At 63.5% G+C, this 26,110-nt stretch overlaps 1 protein-coding gene across 5 annotated transcripts; it reads right to left on the reverse strand.

Annotated features, from left to right (window-relative positions):
* Window positions 1-614: 614 nt before the first annotated feature.
* Window positions 615-26,074, reverse strand: MAST3 (microtubule associated serine/threonine kinase 3). 5 transcript variants are annotated; one of them, XM_066984119.1, is made up of 29 exons: window positions 25,953-26,006; window positions 23,326-23,357; window positions 21,528-21,602; window positions 13,796-13,884; window positions 13,560-13,632; window positions 13,394-13,414; window positions 12,315-12,393; window positions 11,632-11,789; window positions 9,971-10,046; window positions 9,425-9,634; window positions 9,243-9,344; window positions 8,546-8,678; window positions 7,988-8,055; window positions 7,734-7,819; window positions 7,260-7,468; window positions 6,790-6,928; window positions 6,553-6,685; window positions 6,291-6,456; window positions 6,066-6,167; window positions 5,778-5,900; window positions 5,400-5,509; window positions 5,127-5,281; window positions 4,743-4,975; window positions 4,410-4,610; window positions 4,107-4,333; window positions 3,889-4,011; window positions 3,390-3,526; window positions 2,974-3,155; window positions 615-2,864 (listed from the first exon to the last, which is right to left on the reverse strand). In XM_066984119.1, exons 1-29 carry the CDS (start codon window positions 25,989-25,991, stop codon window positions 1,963-1,965), a joined length of 4,383 nt encoding a protein of 1,460 aa, XP_066840220.1. In that variant the 5' UTR covers window positions 25,992-26,006; the 3' UTR covers window positions 615-1,962. The 5 variants fall into 5 exon arrangements, with proteins under 5 accessions (XP_066840220.1, XP_066840219.1, XP_066840221.1 ...); XM_066984118.1 differs by having other exon boundaries at window positions 21,528-21,617; XM_066984120.1 differs by lacking the exon at window positions 21,528-21,602 and having other exon boundaries at window positions 25,953-26,074.
* Between the last annotated feature and the right edge of the window lie 36 nt (window positions 26,075-26,110).

Below are 26,110 nucleotides of genomic sequence, written 5' to 3' on the forward strand. Positions count from 1 at the left end.
AGGCACTGCAATGAGCATTGAGCATTGCACCATGCACTGCACAGGCACTGCATGGGGACTGTAATGAGCATTGCAATGGGGACTGCAATGGGGACTGCACAGGCACTGCACTAGGCATTGAGCATTGCACCAGGCACTGCTCGGGGTCTGCAATGGGCCCTGCACTGGGCACTGAGCATTGCAATTGCACCAGGCACTGCAGCAGGCACTGCAATGGGCATTGAGCATTGCACCAGGCACTGCATGGGCACTGCAGTGGGCATTGCACCACGCACTGCAACAGGAACTGCAACAGGGACTGCAAGGGGCACTGCACAGGCACTGAGCTTTGCACCAGGCACTGCAACGGGCACTGAGCACTGTACCAGGCACTGCAATGGGCACTGGGCATTGCAAAACGAACTGCACCGGGCACTGGGCGTTGCACTGGGCACTGAATGGACACTGCAATGGGTACCGGACACTGCACCAGGCACTGCACTGAGCACCGCATCAGGCACTCAGCATTGCACCAGGCACCACACAAGGAGCCCATCCAGAACCCACCCCCTGCCCTCATCCAGCCTCTTCCAGCCCCAGCCGCTCTGTTTCAGAAGACCCCACGCCGCAGCACATCCCAAGGAACAATTTTAATACAACATAAAACTTCCCGAAGGTAACAACAAGACCGGTGCTCGGCACAGCCCAGGAAGGCAAGGTCCCATCCGCTTTTACGACATTTTCCATAAAAAAAAAAACCCTTCGCATGCCGCAAAAGATGCGCCGTAAGAAAAAAGGGAGACAGAGGCGAGGAAACGCCGAGCCTTGTCGAAAGAGCCTCGCACGAACCGCACGCACACGAAATAATCCAGTGAAATACGGAGCCAACGCTTCAGGGTGGGAGGTGGCACCGAGGAGCCGGAGCGCGGCAGCGTGGCCCTGTGCATGCAGCAGCAAAGGTTAGAGCATAGAAAACGTTAGAAACAGGGGGGGGGAAGCGCTGGGCTGGCCCTTGGTCCGTCGGGAAGAGAGCTGCGGGAGAAGAAATTTAGAAATTACAGGTAGAGCAGAGCTCACTTGGGTTGCTGTTTTTTGGGAAGAATTGAAATGCTGTGGTTTTTTTTTGGGGAAAAATGGAAATATTGGCTTTTCATGAAATGCACCAACCACACCCCGTGAATGCCCAAAGGTGCACCACGGCAGAATAGGGAAAACAAAAAAAAAAAACCAAAAAACCTAAAAACCCTGTTATTTGCATCAAATTGCTGAACCCCAAGCAATGGTTGGGCCAGGTTTATCCTCCCCAGCCCCGCTCCTCTTGAGAAAGACGATGGAGCGGGTTGGCAGAGCGGTTTGGGGCTTTCTCAGAAGGAATCCTAATAAAAAAATTAAAACCTCTCCATCCACAACGTGTTTATAAAACGAACCCCGTGGCCCTTGGCACGGCACCCACTCGGGTTTTGGGGGGTTTGGGGGATTTTCCTGCGGGAACAGGGGGGCACCAGGGGGGGTTCATGGAGATGGAGGCAACCCTAAATGCACGTCTGCAGAGGGGAGCCCTCGGCCTCATTGCTACTTGGAAAACTTGCCTCGTGACTGCATTTTGGGGGCTTTTCCAGCTGAAAGTGAACAAACGGGGAAAAGCTGGTGGTTCTTTTGGTTAGAAAACGTCGTGTCATCGGGACGGGGGCCGGGAAACACACGGGAAAGGCTGGGACAGCTTGGACCCTGCAATGCCTCTGTTTAGCTTATAAAAGTAATAAATTAGTTCCGAGTATTTGCATCGAGTCCTTTCTATTCACAAAGTTTCGGGCCCTGATGGGGAAACGCCACCGCCACGCCGAGAGCCCCCGCAACAGAAATCCGGGCGTCTCTGCAGTTAGTACAAAAGGCAAAGCTCTGGATCGTGGCACGGTCTGGCGATAAAAACCGTTTTCATCCCACGGCGCAGCGGCACGGGACGTGCCCCAAGTTGGGGAGGTTTTAGGGGATGCCCCGTGCCGATAGCCCCGAGGGGGCCCCGTCCCCACAGGTCCGGTGATGCCGGTGGCCGTCCCGCCGCGGCAAGGCGATGCCAGCGGTGCTGTCGGTGCTGAAGAGGCGGAGGGGGTAGGAGGCCTGGCATTCCCAGCCGGCCACCCCCTGCTCCTGCTCGTCGCTCTCCGAGCCCTGCACCGCGATCTGCGGCACCCGGCCGGGTTTGGGCTCGGCGGGCCCCGTGCCTGCGCCCTGCCCGGCGTCGTTCTTGGCCCCGTCCTCGCCTCCTGGCTCGTCGAAGCTCACTTCTTGCACGGCTTCTTGCTTCTTGAAGGAGTCGCGGCGCTCGGAGAGGTTCAGGCGCCTCATCACCACCATCTCCTGCTCCGCCGGCCGCGAAACCGCTCCGTAGCCGTGCTCCCCGGGGTACAGCGGGACGGGCGCGTCGCCCTCCCCAAAAACTTCCCCGGCCCCATCCCGCAGAGGCATCTCCAGCCCCAGCTTGCGGCCGCCCACGGTCTTCTTCTCGGCCAGGTAGGTTGCCATCTTCTCCGCCGACTGCACGCGCTTGAGCAGGGGGGAGCGGGGGCACTCGGCGCTGCGCGGCCGCGACCCTTGCCGCACGATGGTGGGGGGGGACAGAGTCTTGCCTTGGAAGGGGTGGGAGGGTTTGGGGTGAGCCAGCAGCGGGGACGGGGACCTCTGCGGGGACGTCGGCCGCTGGGCGCAGGCAGGGGTGCAGGCGAGGGGCGAGGGCGGGATGCTGCTGGTGGACTTGCGGCGCCCCACCTTGTAGCGCTGCCCGCTCAGCTTGGGAGCCAGCCCGTGCAGGGTGCTGGGGCGCACGTGGCCGGCGGGTGACGTTGGGGTGCTGGAGGAGGGAGAGGTGCTCTGCGGGGACACAGCATCTGCCGCGGGGAGAGAGGGAGAGAAGTCACCATCCACCAGGGATGCCACCGTCCCCCCACCCAGGGGATAAAGAGGATCCCGACCCCATGCGGGCAGCGGCCCCGGTACCTGGGGGCAGGTCCGGAGCAGGGCTGCGGCAGGGCGTCGCGGGACCCGGGGACAGGCTGTGCGTGGGGGACTCCGGGAGGCTCTCGCTGGAGGACAGCGAGTGGTGGAGGCCGGAGGAGAAGCTGCGGCTGGTGTGCAGGACCGTCGACTGCTTGGAGATCTTCTTGAAAAGGGATTTCCTCCTTGGAAGGAAGCGCAAAAGGGAGCTTGGTCACAAACGGTAGAGAGGAGCAGGGGCCCTTGGAGACACTGGTGCCAGCTCTCTTTAAAGCCAGCAGACCTGAATCTGGTGGGATTGTGCTTCTCCACCTGGACCTCGTGGTACTGAAGAACCAGAGCATCCACGCAGGTGGCGTTCCAGCTCCCGGGACACCCGGGAGGAAGGTGCCATTTTATCCCCCTCTGTTTATTCTCACCTGTCCTGGCTGTCCCTTTTCCTGCTCTTCTTGCTCCTTCGGGCCATCCGCGTCTTGGAGCTGTTTTTCCGGGCAGGGCCAATTTTGATGGAGGTGTTCTCCAGGGCGGTGGTCCGCAGGGCTACTTTATTGCCGCTCTGCGGGTACAAAAGGGATCGTTGCAGCATGCTGGACCCAAGCACCAGGGTTTAACCCCACAGAGCTGTCTGCAAGGCAGCCGCGAGCCCCACATCTCACAGACGTCACCCCTGGTCCCCCCACAAGCTAAACCCTGTGCTCTGCTGCGTTATACATCCATTTGCTGGGTGGCAGCTCTGTGGCGTTGGCGGCTCCGCTGCTGCAGGCAGAGTCAGACCCGCGTCGCCTCCAGCACCATCAGATTTTGGGATTCCCACGCTCCCGAGGGTCAGGGATAATTTGCTGCTCGGGCCTGACGCGCCGGTTCGGGCAGCCGCACGCAGGTCCCGAGCAAGCCGGGCGAGCAGAGCGAGGCGCCTACCTTCAGCAGCAGCTCCACGACGTCCCGGTGCACCAAGCCCAGCACCGACTCCCCGTTCACGTGCGTGATGAGGTCTCCAGCTCTCAGCCCCGCTTCCTGGGCAGGGCTCCCTTCTTCCACGCTCTGCAACAGAAGAGCCAGGCTTTTGCTCGGACACAACCCACGTCTCCCACCCGTGGTGTGTCCCACCGGTGTCACCGGTCCCCGGGGCCACCTACCCAGACCATGTGGTGCACGGCGTAGACGTCGCTGTCCCCCATGTAGACCCGGATGGCTCGCAGCGTAAAGCCGTACTTCTTGCCCGAGCTGTGGATGATGATGGGGGGCCGCAGGCTGGTGATGGCGAGGGAAGAGTCCCGGCTCGGGGACGAGTCGCGGGAAGAGGGGTTGGACGAGAGCGAGTGGGGGGAGATGGGGCTCATGAGGGCACCGCTGCTGAAGTCATCTGCAAAGAGAAAAAGGCGGCTCGTGCCCGGGAAGCCACGCGGCGGCCGCGGCGGTTGCAGAAGCCAGCCACGAACCTGACGTGATGATGAGGGACAGGGCCGAGACGGAGGCGGATTTGGGCACTCGGCTGCCGGGAGAAGTTCTCGGTTTCTCCGTCCCGTCCTTCTGGCTGCTCAGCCGGCGGCTGCTGCCCGGCTCCAAGCCCCTGGGAGCCGAATTTTTGGTGCCGGTGCTGTTGCTCCGCAGGCGGATGCGGTTCAGGCTGACGAGATCAGCTGAAAGGGAGGAGGAAGGAGGTGGTGAAATGGCTGAGGAGGGTCCCTTTGGACCCTCTACAGGGTTCAGGAGAGCGTGGAGAAGCCACCCAACACCGTTAGAGACCCCGTCTGCCCCCAAAACCCACGCACCAGATAACGCTGAAGTCTTCACCGCCGTGCTGGCCCCAGCGTCGGGGTCTCCCAGCACAAATTTGGGTCGCTCTGGCTTGGCCGGTGCCACGCAAGGGCTTTCGTCTTCTGAGGAGAAAGCAAACTTGGGCATGGTGTCCAGGCTGTAGGTGCTGGTCAGGGCGGCGGGGCTGCGGCTGCGCTCGTGCTGGGAGGTGTACGGCGTGGAGCTGCAGGACGTCCAGGACCGCAGTCTGCAGGGAGGGAGCCAGAGGGCGCAGAGCACCCATAAATGAGTGAGGAAGGGTGGTCCTGGGTCTCTGCAGCACCCCAGGACACGTTCCACTGACACCATCTGATGGGAACAACCCATGCTCACATCAGAGTCCCCGTCCCACCACTCACCGGGGCTCTGCGCCCGACAGCCGGCTCCTGTCCTCATCTCCCGAGTGCCGTTCCCAGCGCTCCCCCCTGTCCTCCTTGTCCTCGCTGTGGCTCCGATCGGAGGACGAGAGGCTGAGGTTGGAGTGCGTGGCCAGGTACTCAGAGCTGCTGTACACCTGGGGAACAGGCGAGAGGTCGGAACGGAGTGGTTATGCTGCTGGGGGGGGGGTCCTGCTTGTGGGGCAAGCACCCATGCACCACCCCGCTGGGGTTTTAGAGGACGGATTCAAGCACCTTGCTAAAGCGATGGGAGCAGGAGGAGAACTGGCCGATCTCCACGGAGGATTCCTCGTCATTGGTTTCTTCGTCCTCCGAATCCAAGTGGCGGTACCTCTCGGAGCGAGCTGAAAGCAAGAGCACCAGTGGTGAGGGCTGACGTCCCACCACGAGGGGACAGGAGGCGTTAGGAACCCTGGGAACGTTTTGGGATGAGAAAGCAACGCTTTTGTTAAGGCTGAGCAGTCCGGAAACAGATTTACATCTGTTTTTTGTGACTTAGCTCAGGGTGTAAAATGACAGAGTTCACCCAGGAGATTTTCATCTCCTGCTGCAGCATCCGCCCTGCAGCGGGGACAAAAGATCGCGGGGGCAAGGGGCTGGAGCTGGCCTCACTGTCAAAGTAGCTGGTGTCGTCCTCGGACTCCAGCTGGGGGATGAACTCTGCCTTCTGCCGCAGGAGCCCGTTCCAGTCCAGGTGGAGGAAGAAGGCATGGTGCTTCACCTCGTGCGCACCCCCTGGCAGGCAGAGAAACCCCCGTGAGGGAAGCACACCCTGAAATGCTCCCAGCCCCAACAGCACCATCTCCTCTCCCCCAGGACGGATCTGTGCCTTGCACCATGTCCTTCATACAGCAGGACACGCTTTGGCTTCAATCTCACACAAGCAAACGGCACACGTACCGGTGCCCAAGCGCTCGAGCGGGCACTGCCTCAGCAGCCGTGTGATCAGGTCCTGAGCATCGGCAGGAAGAGCCTCGTCCCCCTCCGGCCACATGATTTCATCTGCAACAAAAGGGGAGGTGAGCGTGGAGCCCCTCGGGTGCAGGGAGCAGCGGACGGGGGCGAGGGGCTGGGCAGGACGAGCAAAGCGAGCAGCAAAACGTGCCGGCGGCTGCAGGCACTCACCGCTGATCACCTGCCCGAAGAGCTCCTCGGGGGTGTCCCCGAAGAAGGGGACGCAGCCCACCAGGAACTCGTAGAGGATGATGCCCATGGCCCACCAGTCGACGGGCTTCCCGTAGCCCTGGATGAGGATGACTTCTGGCGCGATGTACTCGGGCGTGCCGCACACCTGCGTTCGAACCAGGGGTGCTGCTGACACCTCCGCACCAACCTCTGCACCGGGCCCCGAGCCTGTTTCGGGTGCCAGCGAGGGCCACCCTCGTACCTGCTTGTCCATGAACTCCCGAGTGTCCTTCTCCATGTGCCCTTCGTAGAGGTTGGTGGTCATGTTCATCAAGCCAATCTTGGACAGGCCGAAGTCCGTCAGCTTGATGTGGCCCATGGAGGTGATGAGCAGGCTGGAAGAGAAGGCACCGCCTCGTTGTCCTCTCCTGGCCTGGAGCAGCCCCTCTCCCTCCCAGCCCAGCCCCTGCCCCCTTGTGGGTCCAACCCCCGTCCTCACTTGTCGGGTTTGAGGTCGCGGTGCACGATGCCGTAGTTGTGGAGGTACTCCAGCGCGAGGACGGTCTCAGCAAAGTACATTTTCGCCATGTCCACGGGCAGCGGGCCCATGTTCTTCAGCAGCGTGGCACAATCCCCTCCTGCGGGAACAACACGGCTGCTCCTGAGCACTTGGAAAAGACGGGGGGGGTCTCCGGGAAGAGTGAGGCAGGCTCCCAGTGAGACCCTCCCGTCCCTCCTCGGAGCTGCAGCTCTGCCCGAGCACGGGGCAGAAACGTTCTCCTAGGTGAGACAGCCACCACCTTCGTCAGGGTGGGACTCGGCATGACAGCAGGGCTTCCTTCTGCTCCCCAAAGCAAAGCAAAGAGGAGACATCAGGATGGCATCCTCAGTGCTCAGACACCTGGCTGACATCGGGGTCTCTCCACTTGTCCACCCTCCTCGCTGCACCACCCCAAGCCCCCTCCTCACCTTCCACGTACTCCATCACCATGCAGAGGTGTCGCTTCGTCTCGAAGGAGCAGAACATGCTGACCACGAAGGGGTTCTCGGCGAAGGTGAGGATGTCCCTCTCCACGAAGACCTGCTGGATCTGGTTGCGCAGGATGAGGTTCTGCTTGTTGATCTTCTTCAAGGCGAAACGCTGCCGCGTCTCCCTGTGCCTCACCAGGTACACGGCCCTAGGAGAGAGCGAGCAACTGGACCTCAGAACACGTTCTCCAACCTCCAGCACCGATCCCACGGCACAGGGGGTTGGACAAGGCAGGAGGAGCAGCAGCTATGGTCAGAAACAAGCAAATTCAGTGCACGTGGCCTTGGAGGTGTCTACAGGTGGAAACAAGGGTTAGAAACCACGAGCACGCTGCCAGGCAGTCTGTTTGTTGCACGGCAGGGAAGGATGCTCCAGGCGTGCCACCGGCACCTGCCCAGCCCTCCCCAGCTCACCCGTAGGCCCCGTTGCTGATCAGCTTGATGGTCTCGAAGTCACCCTCACAGGGTTTCCTCCGAGGAGCGGTGACCGAAGGCTGGCTCTGAAAAGAGGCAGAGGGGTTTCAGCGTGCCCACGGGTGCTCTGCGTGCCCCCGTGCTGCTGGCAGGCAGGAACTTGCACGGAGCCATAGCTGCACAGAGCTGCAGGGTGGTGCTGGAGGCACCGGCTGGGACACTGTGTGGGGACACACAGGTGGGACCCTGCTCACCTCGCAGGTGTCGTCGTTCTCTGGCGTGATGGTGTTCCCGCTGTCGAAGTGGTCCAGCTGCACCATTTCTGCAGAAGACAGTGATGGTATTCACCTTTTTCATGCTCGACCCCACTTTATGCCAAAAGAATCCCCCAGCTATCACCTTCCCTCCAGTCTCAGAGATCCCGCGGGGGGTTAGCTACATGCTTTGTTCAAGCTATTGTCTGGAGAAGTTCAGGTCAGGGCATTAGGAGGTTAAACCAGAGGTCAAACATTTACATAATTCTCTTTTTCCCATAGTCATTCCCGTGTTCTTCAAGGATTACGGCTCCCCCCCAAAGCTTTGGCTTCCTATGGATTAAGTGTTCTTGAGATTAATCTGCTCTGCTGAACATGTTGGGAGCAATAACGAGATGCTGGGCTGGCCTGGAGGCTTGGCTGCCGTCCTGGACCTGCAGCCCAGCCGGCTCCAGCCACCGCCTGCACCTCCCAGTGCTTGTCTGCGCTCGCCGCGGCAGGACGGGGAGCAGGAGGGGCTCACGGCCCCCCGCAGACCTCGCCCGAGCTCTTCCTTACCCTCCAGCGGGTCCTTGACGAGCCCCAGCTGGCTGATGATGTACCGGGGAATGTCGGTCTTTATTCCCTGGCCGACTTTGGCGTGTCCCTCTGCGGCTTCCAGGAGGTGATAGAACTCCTCGGGGTCAAACTCCTAGACGGGGAAAAACCCAGTGTGGTCAGGGAGTGAGGCTTTGCCAAGTCCGGCCTTCGCTCTGAGCACCACCAAGATTGGGGCACAGGCTCTGGATGTTTGCTGGAGACAGCTGAACGCTCTGCTCCTGGCTCTAGCATCATTCCTCCAAGCGTAAAGGGATTTTAAAAACCATGCAGCCTGCGACCTGGCTTTGGAGGAGAAACCTTACAGAGAGCACACCAGCAGCATGCCTCAGAAAACGCTGGAACCACAGCACTTATGGAAAGCGAGCGTTTCAGAAATTGAGCACGACGTAGCACAACAAAACCCAGGTGAGAAGGCTGGCAAAGAAGTTCCCATCCCCATGCTCCGCTAGGAAAAACCAGCCTCTCCCCTCCACGAAATGGCTCTAACCCTGAGAATGGGCTCAGCTCATCTCGGCAGCCCAGGCTGCTGCGTGTGAGCAGCGATTCCCATGGGGGACCAAGCAGGGTGGAGAGAAGAGGCTCTTCCTAGCGGGACGCCTCCTCCGTGGAACTGACCGTGGAAGACAAACACCCACGGGGAGCTGCAGCGTCTTACCAGGCACTCCAGGAGGCGTGCAGGACGGGAGATGATTATCAGCAGCTTCCTCACCAGCTGGTCGATGAACTTTACTTCCTCGCTCTCCGAACGCTCCTGAGCCTGCCGGAAAAGGGGACGGAAGCCAGGAGTCACCGACGGCCTCGGGAGACGGCGCCGGGCAGGGAATTTCCCCCACTCACGTCTCTGAGCATCTTCTCGAGCTTCTCCTGCAGCTCCATGAAGTAGCGGGAGGTGATGAGAGCCCCCTGGGACTTGGCCAGGCAGTCGCGGGCCAGCTCGATGATCTGGTGGTGGATGAAGCCCAGCACCCCGTCCGCCAGCGGCAGGGTGCTGCTTGGAGAGAAGTTCCTGATGGTGTCCTGCAGGCGCTCCTCCATCTGGGCCGTGGCCTGCGAGGCAGAAGGGACGGTGACGCCTGCGAGCACGTGTCCCCGTGCCACCTCCCCGCCTCACGTTGCCACCTCCCGCAGCTCCAACCTCTGGTCCCACCTGGGACCAGCCTGCAGAAGCCCCACCAGGGTCTCCGGAGACGGCTGCCTGCACGTGTGACGACGCAGAGCCGCGTGTCCCTGCCTCCCTGGGTCGTTCCCGCGTCTCCAGTGTCCCCCAGCACCCCCCACACCTACTCATGCATTTCATGTTCCAGCACAGTGATTTTTCTGGAGGAGCTGTCAGGATGCTGCGGGGGCACTGATGCCATCGTCCCCCCCCCCGGCCAGGGTTACCTTGGGGAACCGCTCCTTGTAGACATGGTTCATCATCACCACCTCGTTATCAAACGTTCCGCTCGTCCGTCCAGGGCTGTGGGGTGGGAGAGCCGGCTGCGTTACGAGACCGAGTCATTTACAAGTATGCAAATAGCTACTGCCCCTGGAGAGCTGCTGGAATTTGTTCTCTCCTCGTTGTGCCGGGTGTCACAAGCCATTAGAGCCCGTCCAAGCGGAGCGCTCAGCCTTGGGCCAGGACCTCCAGCACCATCGGGATCACCCGCGCTGGCTGGGGCGTCCCTGGGGCCCCCACCACCGCACGCCTACAACCACCAGCAGTTCTCCCCTTCCCCAGCTTCAGCGTTTCCATCCCGAGCAGGGGGTGCCAGCCCCACGCACGTCCTGGCAGGGCCTGGTCAGGCCCTGGGAGCGCCGACCTCCTGCAGACTCAACTCTCCAAACCCAAGTCACCGGAAAAGCCGCGGGCGTTTTGAAGCCGGGCCACCGGAGCTGCATTAGTCACTTGGCTCCAGCCAGCCAGCTCATCCTCGGCTTCCTCTCGTGCCATCATTTCTGCTTCAGCCCCTGCCGTGATGTCAGTGGCAGAGATGGCAACGACACAGCTGCTGGAAGGATGCCGAGACTGCAGCCGGGTACCCGCAGCCATCCCGGATCCCACAAACTGTTGCTGCAGTTGCCCTTTTTGCAGTTCACAAGCGACAGCAGAGAAATCCCAACCCATCCCCACCTTCCCCGCAGCAGACGCAGGGACCTCCAGGAGAAAGCTTTCTTTTCCCTCACCCAACGTTGCTCCTCGTGCCACCAGCACCAGGGCCGTAATCTCATTATGCAAAGCAAGCGGCAGGAGCAGGCAGCGACTCATTAACCGCTGTGTAATAAACGCCATAACGAACCCCCGACTCGCTCACTCAGGAGCTGAGCCCCAGCTCAGCAGAGCCCCTGCTCGTGCTTTGCAGAGTTGATCACAAAACTGGCGTTTCCTCAGCGGAAGGGTCGCCACCTGCCAAACCTGCCAGCTAATTAATCTGGTTTTAATGAAATTGCAGCCGAAAGCAGCAGCAAGTCTCCTTCCCAGCCCTCCAAGCGATTTGCGGAGCCCCGGGAGAGCCGCACCTCTGCCTACGCTCCTGCTTAAGAGCAGGCTGGGGAGGTGCGGACGTGCCTGCGGTGCTCGGCTTTCATTAAAGGAGGCAATGCTTCCAAAGCTGAGCGTGCAAACGGGCCGGTTAATCTCCTAACGGCAGCTCAGGCCACTGGCCCCGCAACCGTGACACCTGATAAAGCACCCTCGGAGTAGATGCCACCACTTGGGCTCCTTCTCTGCGGTCCCAAGATCTGCTGAAACCCCGTGGACCACGTGGCAGGAGGCTGTGAAAGGGATATTTTGGAACAAATGCTGCTTTCCCCAACCTCAGCCCAATTAATCTCATTCTTAAGTGTCCTCTGCCACATCCTGACAGCCAAGGGACTGCTGGAAAGCAGAGCCTAGCTGCAAAAGCACGGAGTTTTACCATTCCTTTGCAAGGGGAAAAAATGTATCAGGGCCAACCCCATGGCTAAGCAGGACCAGGATGTCCCAGGAAGAGCTCAGGAGATGGCAGAAATGGCCAGAACCGGGTCCCTGTGCATTGTCACACCAGCACGGGTGGTTTCTGTACCTCAGGCTCCTGGATCGTGGGCGCAGGCAGGGCGAGTGCCGCCCGTCCTCGTCCGTGACGCTCTCCGTGCTGCGGAAATGCTTGGAAAGGAAATGCAGCTCGTCGGGGGTGGGCTGGTACGGCAGCTGGTGCAGCCGCTCCTGGGAGGACGAGGACGACTGCAAGGAAGGACAGACACGGGCGGTCAGGAGACGGGTCGGTGTCTGGCAAGCAGCAAACCCTCGGGGAAAATGCGCCTCGAGCCTCTTAGTAGACTGGAAACAGTGACGGGCAGCACGCGGCATCGCTCCGCGCTCACCTCCTGCGCTCACTGCGTGCAACACGGGTGGCAGGAGCTGGCCAGGACTTTGTGCACTGCCTGCTCCCAGCCCAAAACCCAGCCTCTGGCTCCGTCCAGGGCCTGATTCCATCCACCTGCGGCATCCCCAGCAGCTCCTGCCCTGCCCTTACTCAGCATGGACGAGACATGCCCCGTGAATGCTCCAACAGGATGCAGCGAAGCTTTAATGTGCAGGAGGAGCTGCCGCCATTAGGGGTGCTCTGCAGCTTTCTTAAAATTAGAAAAACACGACGCAGCTGCAGCAACATGATGCCGCAGGGCTCGGGATTCACCCCACGTGCTCCCCCTAAAACCAAAGCACTTTGCTTCTTCTCGCCTCCTGCCCCGGGAGAGCCAGCCTTACCGAGACGGTGGAGCTGGGGGTGTTGGTCCCATAGCCAGACGAGGGCAGCGAAGCCAGCGACCACCTTCTGCCATCAGCCCTGCAAGAGCAAGCACACGCCTGTCGCACGCTGGAGAAAACACGTGAACGCACGTGCAGAAATAACATCTGAACGATAAGGGTGGGAAAGACGACTGCTGCTTGGCTCTGGTGAGAAAGCCCTGAAGCCTCTTGCCGGAACGGGATGAAATTGGTGCAATAGCAGAGGTTTTGCACAGTTCACGTCCCCGGGCTATTCACAACATGATGGGGACGCTGCTGGGGTGGGAAACCCAAGGCGATGGCAGCCACAGCCCCGTGACAGCCCTGCCCTGCTCAGCCACACGCTGCACTCGAGCGGCTCCGTTTCCAAAGGGGAAAAAATAAAAAGCGAGAATCTGATTTTTAATTGGAGCAAAACCCTAGCTTCTGGGACTTCGTTCTAGGATAAATCAGGATTCCTAAGGACCAGTGCAGGGCGCACACGGATAGCAGAGCCTCATTATAAACAGGAAGGCAAACGCTCGCACGTAGGCGAATGTTTCCTCTTGGACACGTTTCCAACGGAGCGGGTCAGGATGAGGCCCTTCACCTCCCGGCGCCGTTTCCCATGCGTGCAGGACAGGGCCACGACGCAGGGGACGAGGACGACGGAGCTGGTGATGCGCTGGCTCTTACGCCACGGGGATGTCCGCAAAGCCCTTTGGCTTTTTGCTCCACTACGAGCGTGAAAAGCTAAACACAAGCCTCCAGCTTTTTTCCATGCGCCAATCCAGGGGTTAACGTCATCCGTCTGCCCCCGTGCGTGAACTCGAGCACGAGGAACGGAGTGGGACAGAATTTGGGGCTGGGGGACACTGTGATGGGAACGGGGATGTTTCCCTTCCTGCAGCAATCCCTGCAGCCCTTCTGCAGCTGGGGACCTTCCTGCCAGGGGTGCACGGCACAGAGAGAAGGAAGAGGATCCTTTATGAAGAGGATTAGGGACATGCCCAGGTGGAGCAGACGCTCGCACCAACGCAGCTCCCCTCCAAAAAGCCCTTCTCCCAGCCAGTACTTGCCTGTCAGTCCGAGGAGCATGGCTGGAGGGTGACGGGAAGCGCCGGTCGCAGCAGCAGGGAAAACAAAACCAAAACGAAAATCGGGGGGAATAAAAAAATCATTAAGACCAACAGAACAGCCCCAATTTGTGGGTGGTGGCGATGATTAGGGCGATGCACAGCTCACCTGCGAGCGAAGGGGAAGTTGACGGAGGTGCTGGTGGAGAAGTTGCGCGGGCTGTCCAAGGGGCTGCTCCCGGCTGCAGGGGAAAGGGAGAATTAATCACAGCATTCCCTACGCCATCCCTCTGCTCCCTTCTGGAAAAGCCTCCAAGCACCCAGGCAGTGCCCCCAAGTCCCTCGCTGCCCCCCCGGAATATCGGGGTAATTTGGGGCGATGCCCAGCCTCAGCACTCCCCTTACCCGTCGGCACCGAGAGCGGCGAGAGAGGACGCGAGAGGGTCGGAGAGGGCGTCCCCACCACCAAGCTCTTCCTGTTGCTGCTTCGGCAACTGGAGAAGGGAAAAGGAAAGGGGATTAATTTGGGAAAGCAGAGCACAGGCAGGGCTGGTCGGGCTCGGACACGTGCGGGTCGCTTGCGGGCTGCACCCTGCAGCCCCAGCTCCAGCTCGCCCGGGTGGCAGTGAGGGGACACGGCTGCGGTCACCGCATCGATCACGGATCTCCCGCCCCCGGGAAGATCGTGTCCCCGGAGAAATGCTGCTGGAGAAGGGCTGGCGGTGTTAGTTTGGAAGCCAAACCATCTCTTCAAGGTCCCACTTCTGGTTTTGGCCTGCCGGGAGGGAAGATGCATGCGGGCTGTTGGGCAAGAATAGAAAAAGGGATCTAAAAGGAGGAAGCGACAGAAATGCCAAGTTGCTTCAGGCCGCCGCCAGCCCCGCTGCGCAGCGTGGAAAATGCCCCCAGTTCCTACAACCCTCGTGTCCCCCGTGCCCAGGGGGAGGGCAGCCAGTCCCTAAGCCCCCAGCCCCACAGAGAAACCCCGCTGCCTTCGCCAGGTCGGCAGCATCCCCGTCCCCTGTGCTCCTCCGGTCGGTGCTGCACGCACAGGGCTCAGCTGTGCTCCTCCAGACCAGCTCCAGGAGGAAGCCACGCGTGTGACAGTGCAGGACAGAAAGCAGCACCGTGCACGGGTCCACGCTCACGGCACTATCACCCCATCCTGGTGCTGCACGGGGTCTGCACGCCAGCACCCACAAGGAACCAAGAGAAAGGGCACGTCTGCAAGCACGAGATCTCCGTGTCATCACCGACGTTCTCGCCCTCCAAACGCACAAGACTTCAGCGCTCCTTGAGGGAATTTCAGTTTTGCTTCCTTTTGCTGCAGGCCACGAGCCCAGGGCTTCTCCTGCAAGCGGGGACCTGCTGCTTTGCTGCCCACCTGCCCACAACGGTGCTGCAGCCCGTGGGCAGCCCACGTGAACCTGCTTGTAAAACGCCCCCGGCCCCACTGAAGCTTTCGTCCTGCTGGGAGGGAATATCCCCAGAGCAGGGCAGAGACTGAGGGCAGCTCGTGTGCGCATGACAAAGACGTGGGGGTTTTGCTAATGCCAGGCCAAGGGCGAATCCCCACGAAAATGTCAACGCGCTCGAGAGCCGCGTTCGAACCAAGTAGGTCAGGCTGCGGTTCCTGCAGCCGCGCTTCCTCCGGCTGCACGTGCTGCACGGCGGCGCCGAGCCGCCTTGCCGCGCTGACGCTGCCCGTTACGGGCCGTGGTTTAACGGCCGGGCACAGGAGCACAGCCCCGGTACGAAGGGATGCTCCGCGGGTCCCAAAGACACGAGCAGCACAGGCAGCACGAGGTGGTTCCTAGCAGGGAAGGGCTGATTTAACCCAGCGTTTTCAGGCGTGCTTTTTTTTGCCTCTGCCTCTCGAAAAACACGGGCCCCGTCTCTTTTGCTCGAGGTCCAGCGAGCAGGGAGCACCCCAAAGACCCTCAGCTCCTCCTGGCCCCTCCGTTTGCTTTCGCAGCTCACGCCCAGGACCCAGCTGAAGCTGCAGCACCGCCGGCTGCGCGCACCCTCCCCAGCACCCACCCGGGGCAGCAGCAAACCGCAGCACCCGGCTGCGCTGGCCGGCCGGGCGCACAAGGCGCCGCGAGCCAACGTGGTCCGCTGCCAAGCCAACCCCAGCAGACGTTTATTAGTCAGAACTACGAGATTTGGGGTGTCGCTCCGCTGTTTCGCCCTGCCAAGGTGCGGATCTGCTCATCTTCCTCTTGCAGGAGGGTCCCTGGGGGACGAGGGGCGGCCGCCCCGCGCCGGGGACAGCGCGGTGCCGCTGCAGGCAGCGCCGCAGCCCCGTGCAGGAGGTTTCACGTTGGAAGTGAAAACAAAATCTTCGGCTAAGCAAGTTCCAGTAATCTTGACACAGGCAGAGGCTGCTGTTTCCTGTTTCCGCGCGCTCCACCCTCGCTGCTGCAACCATCTTGCTGCGCTTTAACCCTGCTTTGCCTGACGCATCAGCTACGGCTGCTGCCCGTCCTCCGCGGCACGTAAAAGCCTCGGGCCACAAAACCGAGCTCCCGAAGGCAGGAGCCGGGGCTGAGGTCCAGCCCGTGCTGCCAGCGGTGCCCCCCCCGGTGCTTAATTGCACGCTTGGCGCATTTTACCAAAAATGGAGTGGAAAATCGCCGTCAGCACCCCCCGGAGCCGCTCGGACGCGGGGACACGCTGCCTGCGCACGGCATCTCCGAGGCTGTCACCATCCAGTGCTTTTTTTTTCAAAGGATGCGGGAAGCGTGGGACAGAGGCTGTGAGCCCGGAGCCTGGAGCGAAATAACGCGTCAGCCGGCCCTGCGCGTGATGTCCCGGCACTCGGGGTGATGCTGAGCGCTGGGGCCGGAGGCAGAGTTTTAAAATGTCCCGAGCTGGAAGGGGAAATGCTGGCGATGGGCAAGCAACGGGGCCGTGGGCATCCTGCTCCTGTCCTGCGGGATCAAGTGACGTGTTTTGGAGAAAGATCAGAGAGTCGGTGACTAAACCCTTCCAGGGCAGTAGGGCAACGCGTGTCAGATGCCAGCCAGCGCTCGTCACCGCCCGTGGGGTGAACAACAGGACCGAGCCGCCCAGAGGGACCCCGCTGTTAGGGCTAGAAAAGCCAAAACCTGGGCAAATAAATAAATAAAACCTGGCTAAATCCCTGGATTTATCCTGCCCAGCGTTTCTGGCTCCCTACCCCGTGAGCTTCACGCAGGACAAAGCCCCTGCCGGTGGCGCGGGCACTCGGTTCCAGCGCAGCACGAGGCAAGGGTCGGACTGATAAGGGCACGGGCGCCGTCTCAAAGTACAAGCCACCGGCTCGGCTCCCAGCTCCGGCATTAAGAACCCTCCCGGCCTTCACGTGGCCGTGGAGAAAAAGCCCTCCGTGTCCCGCCAACAAACACACGGCACTTGTATGCCTGCCGACACGGGAAGCGCCACGCACCAACGGGCCATGGACTGCAGGGCCTTCTTGCTGGAAAAAATCATTTCCAGTGGGATGATTTTGCTCTTAACGTTGAACCAAGCTGCTGTACCCAAAGTTTCCACGTCAGTGCCCGGGGCGATTTCTTCTCCACGACATTTGAGACCTCCTGAGATGGAGGCTGCGATGCGGGATGCTGCGGACTGGCTTCCAACGGCAAAATGCACCACGCTGCCCAGCACAGGCCATGCACAGCCCTCCAGCACCTTCACAACACCAGACCTCACGCCTCGCACCGCTGTGCAGAGCCTGTCCCCGTCGGGTGCTTGCGTTGTCCCCTCCCCGAGCACCAGGCCTCCTCCCGGGATCGGCACCCCAAATCCTCGCCGGGCATCGTGGCGCAGCGGGCCGGGTCCGTGCTTATTTATTTCTTCGCGCCGAGATAAAAACAACTTCAAGGAACGGCCTCGCAGCCTGGGACAAATCTCTGCAAGACCTCCTGCTGCCTAAGGAAACGGTACTGCCATGCTGAGACGAGCGCTGGTGTGAGCGGCCCCGCGCCGTGCCGGCCGTTTCGGATCCCCGCCGCAGGAAATTCGGATCCCTCAGACCTTACGGGGCTCTTAACCACGCCGAGCAACATCGCGCATGTCCTGCCCGCCGTAAAACAGGCCAGACCCCGTTCCTGCCGCGGATTCTAGGAATAGTGATGAATGAAGAGCAAACCCCGTGCCCTTTGAATCACAATCTCTGGAGGCCGCCGGGATGCTCCCTGCAATGACGCCTCTCCGCGAGGCTCCCCCCCCGCCCCGGGGAACGTGCTTGGGAAGCATCCACGTGCCGGGACGGCATCCTCGCTGCCCCTCGTCCCCGACGGGCCCCGGCCCGTGCACGAGGCAGCTCCCGGCTGCGATTCCCACGCCCGGAGCGACGCAGGCGCCGTCAGCCCCGCGCCAGGCGGCTTCGTTCGCTAAGCAACCGCGGCGCTTTGTTCCATGCCAGTCCTACGAGCACGGCGGGGGCCTCTCCCCACCCCCACCCCCCCCCCCCCCGGCCCCCGCACCCGATTATCACCGGTTTTATATAAAACTGCGGGGTTCTCGCCTCGTTCAGCCTCGGCGCCCCAAATCTGGCATCGGTAGCGGTGATGCCTGGGGGCTCCCCGGCGTCGTGCATCGCACCCAGTGCACGTGCACGTCCCATCGGTGCCCATCTCGGTGGGGGGGGGTCATCGCCTCCCCCCGTTGCAGGACCCTAAATGCCGCACCCTCTATGGCACGGGGTTCCCAACCAATGCACCCCCCCCTTGGTGGAACCCCCCCAAAACCTTGCACTGCTGGCAGGCACCCCCGCTGTGCAGCTCTCCCAAATAATGCACCCCCAAATGGCGCCCCTAGGGAACAGTCCCCCCCCCACACCACGCGCCCCCAGGTGCAACCCCTGCTGCGATGCCCCCCAAACCGTGCACCCCAAGATTACACCCCCAGTGCAACCCCCCCCCCAACCACGCACCAATTCACCCCCCAAAAACCATGCACCCCCAACGCAACCCCCCCAAACCACGCACCCCAAGGCACCCTCCAAACAATGCACCCCCAGATTGCACTCACAGAGTACCCCCCCCAAAGCATGCACCCCCCCAAAACACACACCCCCAGAGCACCCCCCCCAAAGCATGCACCCCCAGATTACACCCCCAGAGCCCCCCCCCAAACCATGCAACCCCCCCAAACCATGCACCCCCAGAGCACCCCCGGAAAACCACGCACCCCCAAGGCACCCTCCCAAATCGCGCGCCCCCAATACTACCCCCCCCAAACCACACATCTCCAATACAGCCCCCTCAAACCGTGCACCCCCAAGACACCCCCCCCAAACCACACCCCCCCAGGTTATACCCCCAGAGCCCCCCCAAACCATGCACCCCCAACACAACCCCCCCCCCCAAACCACACATCTCCAGTACAGCCCCCCTACAACCACGCACCCCCAAACCCCCTCAAAACCATGCACCCCCATGAGCCCCCCCCCAAAACCACGCACCCCCAATACAGATCCCCCAAAACAACGCACCCCCAGATTGCACCCCCAGACCCCCCCCAAAACCATGCACCCCCAATACAGATCCCCCAAACCAATGCACCCCCAGATTGCACCCCCAGCCCCCCCCAAAACCACGCACCCCCAATACAGATCCCCCAAAACAACGCACCCCCAGATTGCACCCCCAGACCCCCCCCAAAACCATGCACCCCCAATACAGATCCCCCAAACCAATGCACCCCCAGATTGCACCCCCAGCCCCCCCCCAAAACCACGCACCCCCAATACAGATCCCCCAAAACAACGCACCCCCAGAGCACCCCCCAAACCACGCACCCCCAACGTACCCCCCCCAAACCAAACACCCCCCAAACCACGCACCCCCAGAGCCCTCCCCCCCCAACCCAAGCACCCCCAAACCTCCCCCCCCTACAAACCACGCACCCCCGGCTCCCCCCGCCCCCCCCCCGGGCGCAGGCCCCGCACCTCTTGGAGCGCTGCAGCAGGGCCCCGGCCGCCCGCTGCCCCCGGTAAGCGGCGGGCGCGGCGCCCCAGCAGCTCGGGTCCGACATCGCGGCCCGGCCGCACGCACCCGGCGGGGCCGAGCGGGGCCGGGCCCGGCGCCAGCACCGGGGCCGGGCCTGGGCCTCCCGCCGCCGCCTCCCCGCCGCGCCCGGCCCCTCCCGCCCGGCGGCACCGGGGTTGCCATGGAGACGCTCCCCCCCCCCCCCCCCCCCCCGCCGCCATTACCGGCACCGAACGGGGGTCGGGGGTGCCGTGGAGACGGGAGGAGCCCCCCCCCCCCGAAATGGGGGGGGCATTGGGGTTAACGGGGGAGTGAAGGAGACCCCCCCCAGCATGGAGACGGGGTGGTGGCACCAAGGGGGGCCTGGGGTGGGCCCCAGGTGGGGCTGCGCCCCAAAATGGGGTCGGGGTCGGTGTAGAGGTGGGGCAGCACCCCAAAATGGGGTCGGGGTTACTAGGGAGATGGGCCTGCACCCCAAAATGGGGTCGGGGGTACCATAGAGGTGGGGCAGCACCCCAAAATGGGGTCAGGGTTGGTGTACAGGTGGGTCTGCACCACAAAATGGGGTCGGGGGTACCAAGGAGGTGGGGCAGCACCCTAAAATGGGGTTGGGGTTACTATAGAGACAGGACATCACCCCAAAATGGGGTCGGGGTTACTAGGGAGATGAGGCTACACCCCAAAATGGGGTCGGGGTTAGTGTAGAGGTGGGGCTGCACCCCAAAATGGGGTCGTGGGTTACTAGGGAGATGGGTCTGTACCCCAAAATGGGGATGGGGTTAGTGTAGAGATGGGGCTGCACCCCCAAAAGGGGGACAGGGTTACCATGGAGATGGGGCAGCACCCTAAAATGGGGTCAGGGTTACTATAGAGACAGAGCATCACCCCAAAATGGAGGCTTGGGGTTAGCATTGAAATGGGGCAGCACCCCCAAAATGGGGTCAGGGTTACTAAAGAGACAGAGCATCACCCCAAATGGGGTCAGGGCTGCTCTGGTGATGGGGCATCACCCCAAAATGGGGTCAGGGTTACCATGGAGATGAGACATCACCCCCAAATGCGGTCAGGGTTACTATAGAGACAGGACATGACCCCAAATGGGGTCAGGGTTACCATGGCAATGCAACCACCGCTGCTCATGCACAAACCCCCCCAAAGCCAGCGCTGGAGGCCCCAAAACCTGCCTACAGCTCCCCAACACGGGCATCCCTTGGGGGTCCCCTTAGTGCCTCCCCCTGTGCCGGGCGCTTCGCCCCATGGGGCCGCGAGGCCAGGGGGTTCCCATATGGCATCCCCCCCCCCCCCCCCCCCCAAACTCCCTCCCACGCTGAGCCGGGGACACCCCGCGCGGAGACCCAGTGACACAAATCCCGGTGCCCGGCCTCGTTTTTTCGGCTCCCTGAGTGGGTCAGGTGCCGGCACGTCGTGAGTGCAAACCCCACACGGGACAGCATCACCAAACCGGGCTGAAAATCCCCTAAATCCCCACCCTGATGGTGGCCGGGATGCCACCAGAAGGATGTCCTTGTCCCCAGACTGTCCCCCACTGCCCGCATCCCAAAAGCGCAGCCTGGCCCCAGCACCCACCTTCCCCGTGGCCTCTGCTCTCGCACCCCAACCCCGCACATCCCCGAAACCCCGAGCATCCCACGAGGAGGTGACGCGGGCAGAAAAGAGGGCACCGGAGGTTTCCCACGTGGGAGGAAGGCACCGTCCCCACTGCCAGCCAGGACATCCTGCTGGTCCCATTTTGAGGTGATCCCCCCCAAAAAACGAGGATGCTCGGGGACCGAGCTGAAGCCACCACGATGGTGTTCCTACTGGGGGGGGGGTCCCCAAAATGGACCGAGGATGCTCAGAGGCCAACCTGAAGCCACCTCAACGGTGGTCCCAAGGGGGGGGTCCCCCAAATGGACCGGGGATGCTCAGGGGCTGAGCTGAAGCCACCACGATGGCGTTCCCATGGGGGTACCCCAAAACGGAGCCACCCATAACAGACACCAGGTCACTTTTGGGGGTGACAGACCCCCCCCATCCCTCCTCCTTTCCGCCCACCCCAGGATGTCCCTGGTGGGGGGAACCCACTTCGCTGCCCCGTCCCCTTTCCCCGCTGGGTCCCTCCTGGCACAGGGCAGGGGTTTGGGTTTTGGGGGCCTTACCTCCAGGGGTGCAGGGTTAGTAACGGGCTGCAGGGGCTGCAGGGGCTGCAGGGGCTCAGCAGCGTCGGGCTCTGGCTGCTCGGGGACAGGCTGCAAGGCAAGGGCGTGAACGGGACCTGGTGCCTCGGGGACCCGCGGCACCGCAGCAGCACGGCCCCCCCCGGGGGGTGACACCGGGCGGGGGAAAGGGGATGGGGACGGGGAGCTGAGGGGTGGGGGACAGGAGAGGGGCACGGCTGCAGGGGGGCAGCAGGGACACGGGGGGCCAGGGATGGTTTGGGGGGGACGACGCAGAGGGGAATGGGGGCTGGGGGGGGAGATGGGGTCCTCACTGGGCAGCAAGGATGTGGGGGTGTGGGGATGAAGAGGTGAAGGGATCTGGGGATGAAGGGATGCAGGGATGAGGGGATGCTTGGGATGAGGGGATATTTGGGATGAGGGGATGCTTGGGATGGGATGAGGGGACGGTCGGGATTAGGGGATGATCGGAATGAGGGGATGCTCAGGATTAGGGGATGCAGGGACGTGGGGATGCTGGGGATGCTCAGGATGTGGGGATGAGGGGGTGCTCGGGATGAAGGGATACTCGGGATGAGGGGGTGCTCGGGGTGGGGGGATGTTTGGGACGAGGGGATGCTCGGGATGCTCGGGATGCAGGGACGCTGCCGCCGCTGGCAGCCCAAGCCCGGTCCCGGTGCCACCGGCAGCCCCGGCCCCGACTCACTCCAAGGTCAGCGAGGGGATCTTCAGCCGGTCCCGCCGCGACTTCATGCCGCTCCGCGCCGCTCCGCGCCGCTCCCCCCGCCGCCGCCGCCGCCGCCGCACCGGCAGCCCCCGCGCTGGGCGGCTCCCGCGGGCGGGCGGCGGCGGCGGCCCCAACGGGGGGAGCCGGGATCGGCCCGCCGGGCCCCGGGCCCGCCCCTGCGGCACGGCTCGGCTCGGCTCGGCTCGGCACGGCACGGCTCGGTACGGCACGGCTTGGCACGGCTCGGCACGGCACGGCTCGGCACGGCACGGCTCGGTACGGCACGGCTCGGCTCGGCACGGCACGGCACGGCACGGCACGGCTCGGTACGGCTCGGCTCGGCTCGGCTCGGCACGGCACGGCTCGGCACGGCACGGCTCGGTACGGCACGGCTCGGCACGGCACGGCACAGCTCGATACGACACGGCACGGCTCAGCACGGCTCGGCTCGGCAGCCCCCCCAGCTCCCAGCACACCCGACCCAGCCCGGACCAGTCCAGAGGCTGCTCCGTTCTGGGATGCGCCTGGGCACTGCCAATGCCTGCACACTGCAGCCCCAGTACGGCCCCGGTACAGCCCCAGTATGGCCCCAGTGCCATCCCCAACGCACCATTGGCACGGCCCCTGCACACCCCATAACCCCCAGCAGAGCCAGCACAGCACCAGTACACCCCTGCGTTCCTTCCACAAGACCCCAAAGCACCCTAAAACACCCCAAAACAGCCCCAACAAACCCCAACGCAGCCTCAGCACAGCCTCACAACCGCCTCCTGCCACACACCAGTACACCCCAGTCCACCCCAGTACAGCTCAAAACACCCCAGCACACCCCAACATGGCCCAGCCCACCCCAGTAAGCCCCAGTACACCCCAGTACACCCTAACACACACATTTTGGGTCGCTGCCATATCGGGAACACGATGATGCCACCCTGGGTTTGGGCACCCCATGGTGGCATCCAACACCTGCCCCCACTGACCCCTGGGGCCGGTGACGTGTCCCCAAGCCCGTCCGTCCCAGTGACACCCCCGTCCCCTGCCCGGTGGACTTACGCTCTTCCTCGGCGCGGCAGGCTCAGCTCCTTCTGCAACGAGAAAAGCAAAGAGCGGGGTCAGGGCGGCCGCGGGCACCGCGCCGTCACCGCAGGGACCGGGGGGTCAGCGCAGGGGGGCAGCTCCTTCCCAAGTCCCCGGGGCCGGTGGCACTGTGGCCAAGCCTGGGCACATGGGCACGAGGACAGCAGAGAGGGAGCAGTGCCAAGCCACCAGGCGGCAGCGTGACCCCAGGGGGTGGCTGTGCCCCGTCCCCATCCCCGTCCCCCGCTCCCCAGGCACGGGGAGCAGCCGGCGTGCTCCCCACGATGTTTATTTTTCCAGCCTCCGGGAATATTTCTCGCGCGAGCTGCTTGACCGTGGCTGGTGCAATGGGGCGAAGGGCAGCGGGGCAGCGGGAGCACTGCCTGCTCTGTCCCCCCGGCACAGCGGGGTCTGTCGGGGACCCGGCACCCCCCACCCTGGCACAGCGTGAGTGCGCCGGCACACGTGGCCCTGCACCGGGTGCATGTGCCAGCTAATGCCCACCGCTGGCCTCATCCTGTACCCACCGGCCCCCTGCCCCTAAGCGGCTTAAACACATTCCCACCGTGGCAGCACCCACGGGTGGGGGCCGAGCGCGCGCCGCTGCGGGGGCGAACGGTGTCCCCCACGCACCCGGGGTGCCCACGCGCCTGTCCCGCTGCCCACGGCCCCTGTGGAAATCCCGGGGCTGGGGCGTGCGGCGCGCGGTGATGCAGCAGCATCGCCCTGGCAACGGGTGATATCACGGCCCCGTGCGCGGGGACGCGGGATTTGGGGCCCACGGGTGCTGGTGGTGAGGGTGGGTGCCCTCCGGGGGGGGGGTGTGGGTGCCTCAGCGCACCCAGCAGCACTGGGTGACCCCAGGGGAAGGGGGTTGCGGGGTCCCCATGTGGAGCAGGAGCCCCCCAGCACCCTGCTGTCCCCCCCACCCAGACCCCCACCTACTCAGGCCCATGCTGCCAGCTGAGCAGAAGGGTCACCCTTGGGGTTTATTTGCTCAGACACGTGCAGGCAGGACAGCAGGACAACGGACAGACGCCCCCCAGGCCCCCCAAATTAACGCCCACCCACGGCACAGCCTCCCCACCCCATTTGGTTGTGTGGGTGCAGAGCGGTCCCACGGCACCCAGCACCCATCGCTGCCGGGGGCTCTCCAGCCCCGCTGCACCCTGGGGACAGCCAGAGCACCCTGAAAAGGCCCCAGGGACCCGTGTGGGGCAGTGCCATGGGGCCAGCACCCACAGGGTGCCCGAAGAACCAAGCCAGCAGGGTGCTGCCCCCATCCGCAGGTCCGGGTGGGGGCCAGGATTAAGCTGCTCCCTGCAGGGACAGCATCAGGGACGGCACCTGGGGGGGGGCACTTTGCTGCCCAGCACTTCGGGGTGACCCTTCCCGCCCCTCCTGCTCTCCCCAGGGACCGCAGGAGCACCCGAGTGCGATGCCTGTGCCGAGAGCCCCGAGCCCCCTGGCCGTGCCGTGGGGCCGCAGCTCCCCTGCGCGGTTTTTGCCCGGTGCCGCTGAGCGTGCAGCGGAGCACGGGCGCCCCGGGGAGCTGCCAGCTCGAATGAAGGCAAGTGCCGTGCCATCCTCCAGCCGCCCCGACAGCTCGGCCTGGGCCCGCGGGGCGGCCGCGGCTCCTTTTTGCAGATGGGGACAGAGGCGTGAGGTCACCCGGAAAATCGGTGCCGAGCCCCCGGGCTCAGCGCTCAGCCCCCCCGAGTCCTTGCTGCGGTCGTCTCCCCTCTGAGAAAGGCAGCGGGTGCCCAGCGTCCCTGTGGGAAGGGGTGCAGGGATGGGCAGGGAGGGGGGGGCTCTTTGGGGTGCACAGTGCGATGGAGGGGTGGCCGCAAATCGGCAGCCCCCCGGGGTTGGGCACGGATCCAGCAGCACGCGGGGGGCTGCAGGGAGCGCTGCTCCCGTGGGAGCCCCCAGCGCAGCCCCCTGGGGACACGGCCCCGCGCTGGGCTCCGGTCCCATCGGGCACGCTGCTCCCCCGCAGCACCCGCTCTTGCACACACACAGCACCCACTTCTTGCACACACACAGCACCCACCATGCGCCCACCTCTCACCCGCAGCACCCACCCCGTGCCCACACGGCACCCACTTCTTGCACACGCACAGCACCCACTTCTTGCACACCCACAGTACACCCACCTCTCACCCCCGGCACCCACCTCTCGCACACCCAGCACCCACCCCGTGCCCACACGGCACCCGCTTGCACACCCAGCACCCACCCCACGCCCACACGGCACCCACCTCTTGCACAGGCACACACACAGCACCCCCCTCTCACCCGCAGCACCCCCCTTGCCCTCCCACCCACACCCCCAGCACCCACCTCTCACCCCCAGCACCCACTCCTTGCGCCCACACGGAGCCCGCAGCACCCACGGGGAGCACACAGCACCCCCCCTCAGCACCCCCCCTCAGCACCCCCCCTCAGCACCCACCCCAGCACCCCCTCCACCCGCACAGCACCCCCGCAGCCCCTCGCCCCTCGCCCCCCGCCACCTCCCCGCTCCCTCCCCCGCAGCTCCCGGTGCCCGGTGCCCCGGCGGCCTCCGGCCTCCACCCGGGCGGTGCCTCCCCGCCGCTCACCTGGAGGCCCCGGCGCCGCAGGATGCTGGGCTCGTCCATGCCCGCCGCCGCCTCCCGCTGCGCCCGCTCCGCCCGGTGCGCCCGGGCCGCCCCGCCGCCGCCTCCCGGTGCGCCCGGTGCGCCGCCCAGCGGCACGGCCTCGTCATCGGCACCGAGCC

The sequence above is a fragment of the Anser cygnoides genome, chromosome 27 (genome assembly GCF_040182565.1).
Source record: "Anser cygnoides isolate HZ-2024a breed goose chromosome 27, Taihu_goose_T2T_genome, whole genome shotgun sequence".
NCBI lineage: Eukaryota > Metazoa > Chordata > Aves > Anseriformes > Anatidae > Anser > Anser cygnoides.

What these genes read in the sequence shown, in the direction of transcription:
- MAST3 (XM_066984118.1), bottom strand. Translation starts at nt 25,991, where the DNA reads ATGGACGAGCCCAGCATCCTGCGGCGCCGGGGCCTCCAG. An exon ending in CTAACCCTGCACCCCTGGAG is followed by an intron (nt 13,885 to 21,527) that starts GTAAGGCCCCCA and finishes TCCCTTCTCCAG; the next exon opens with TTGCCGAAGCAGCAACAGGA. An exon ending in ACAAGGAGCGGTTCCCCAAG is followed by an intron (nt 9,635 to 9,970) that starts GTAACCCTGGCC and finishes TCTGCCTCGCAG; the next exon opens with GCCACGGCCCAGATGGAGGA.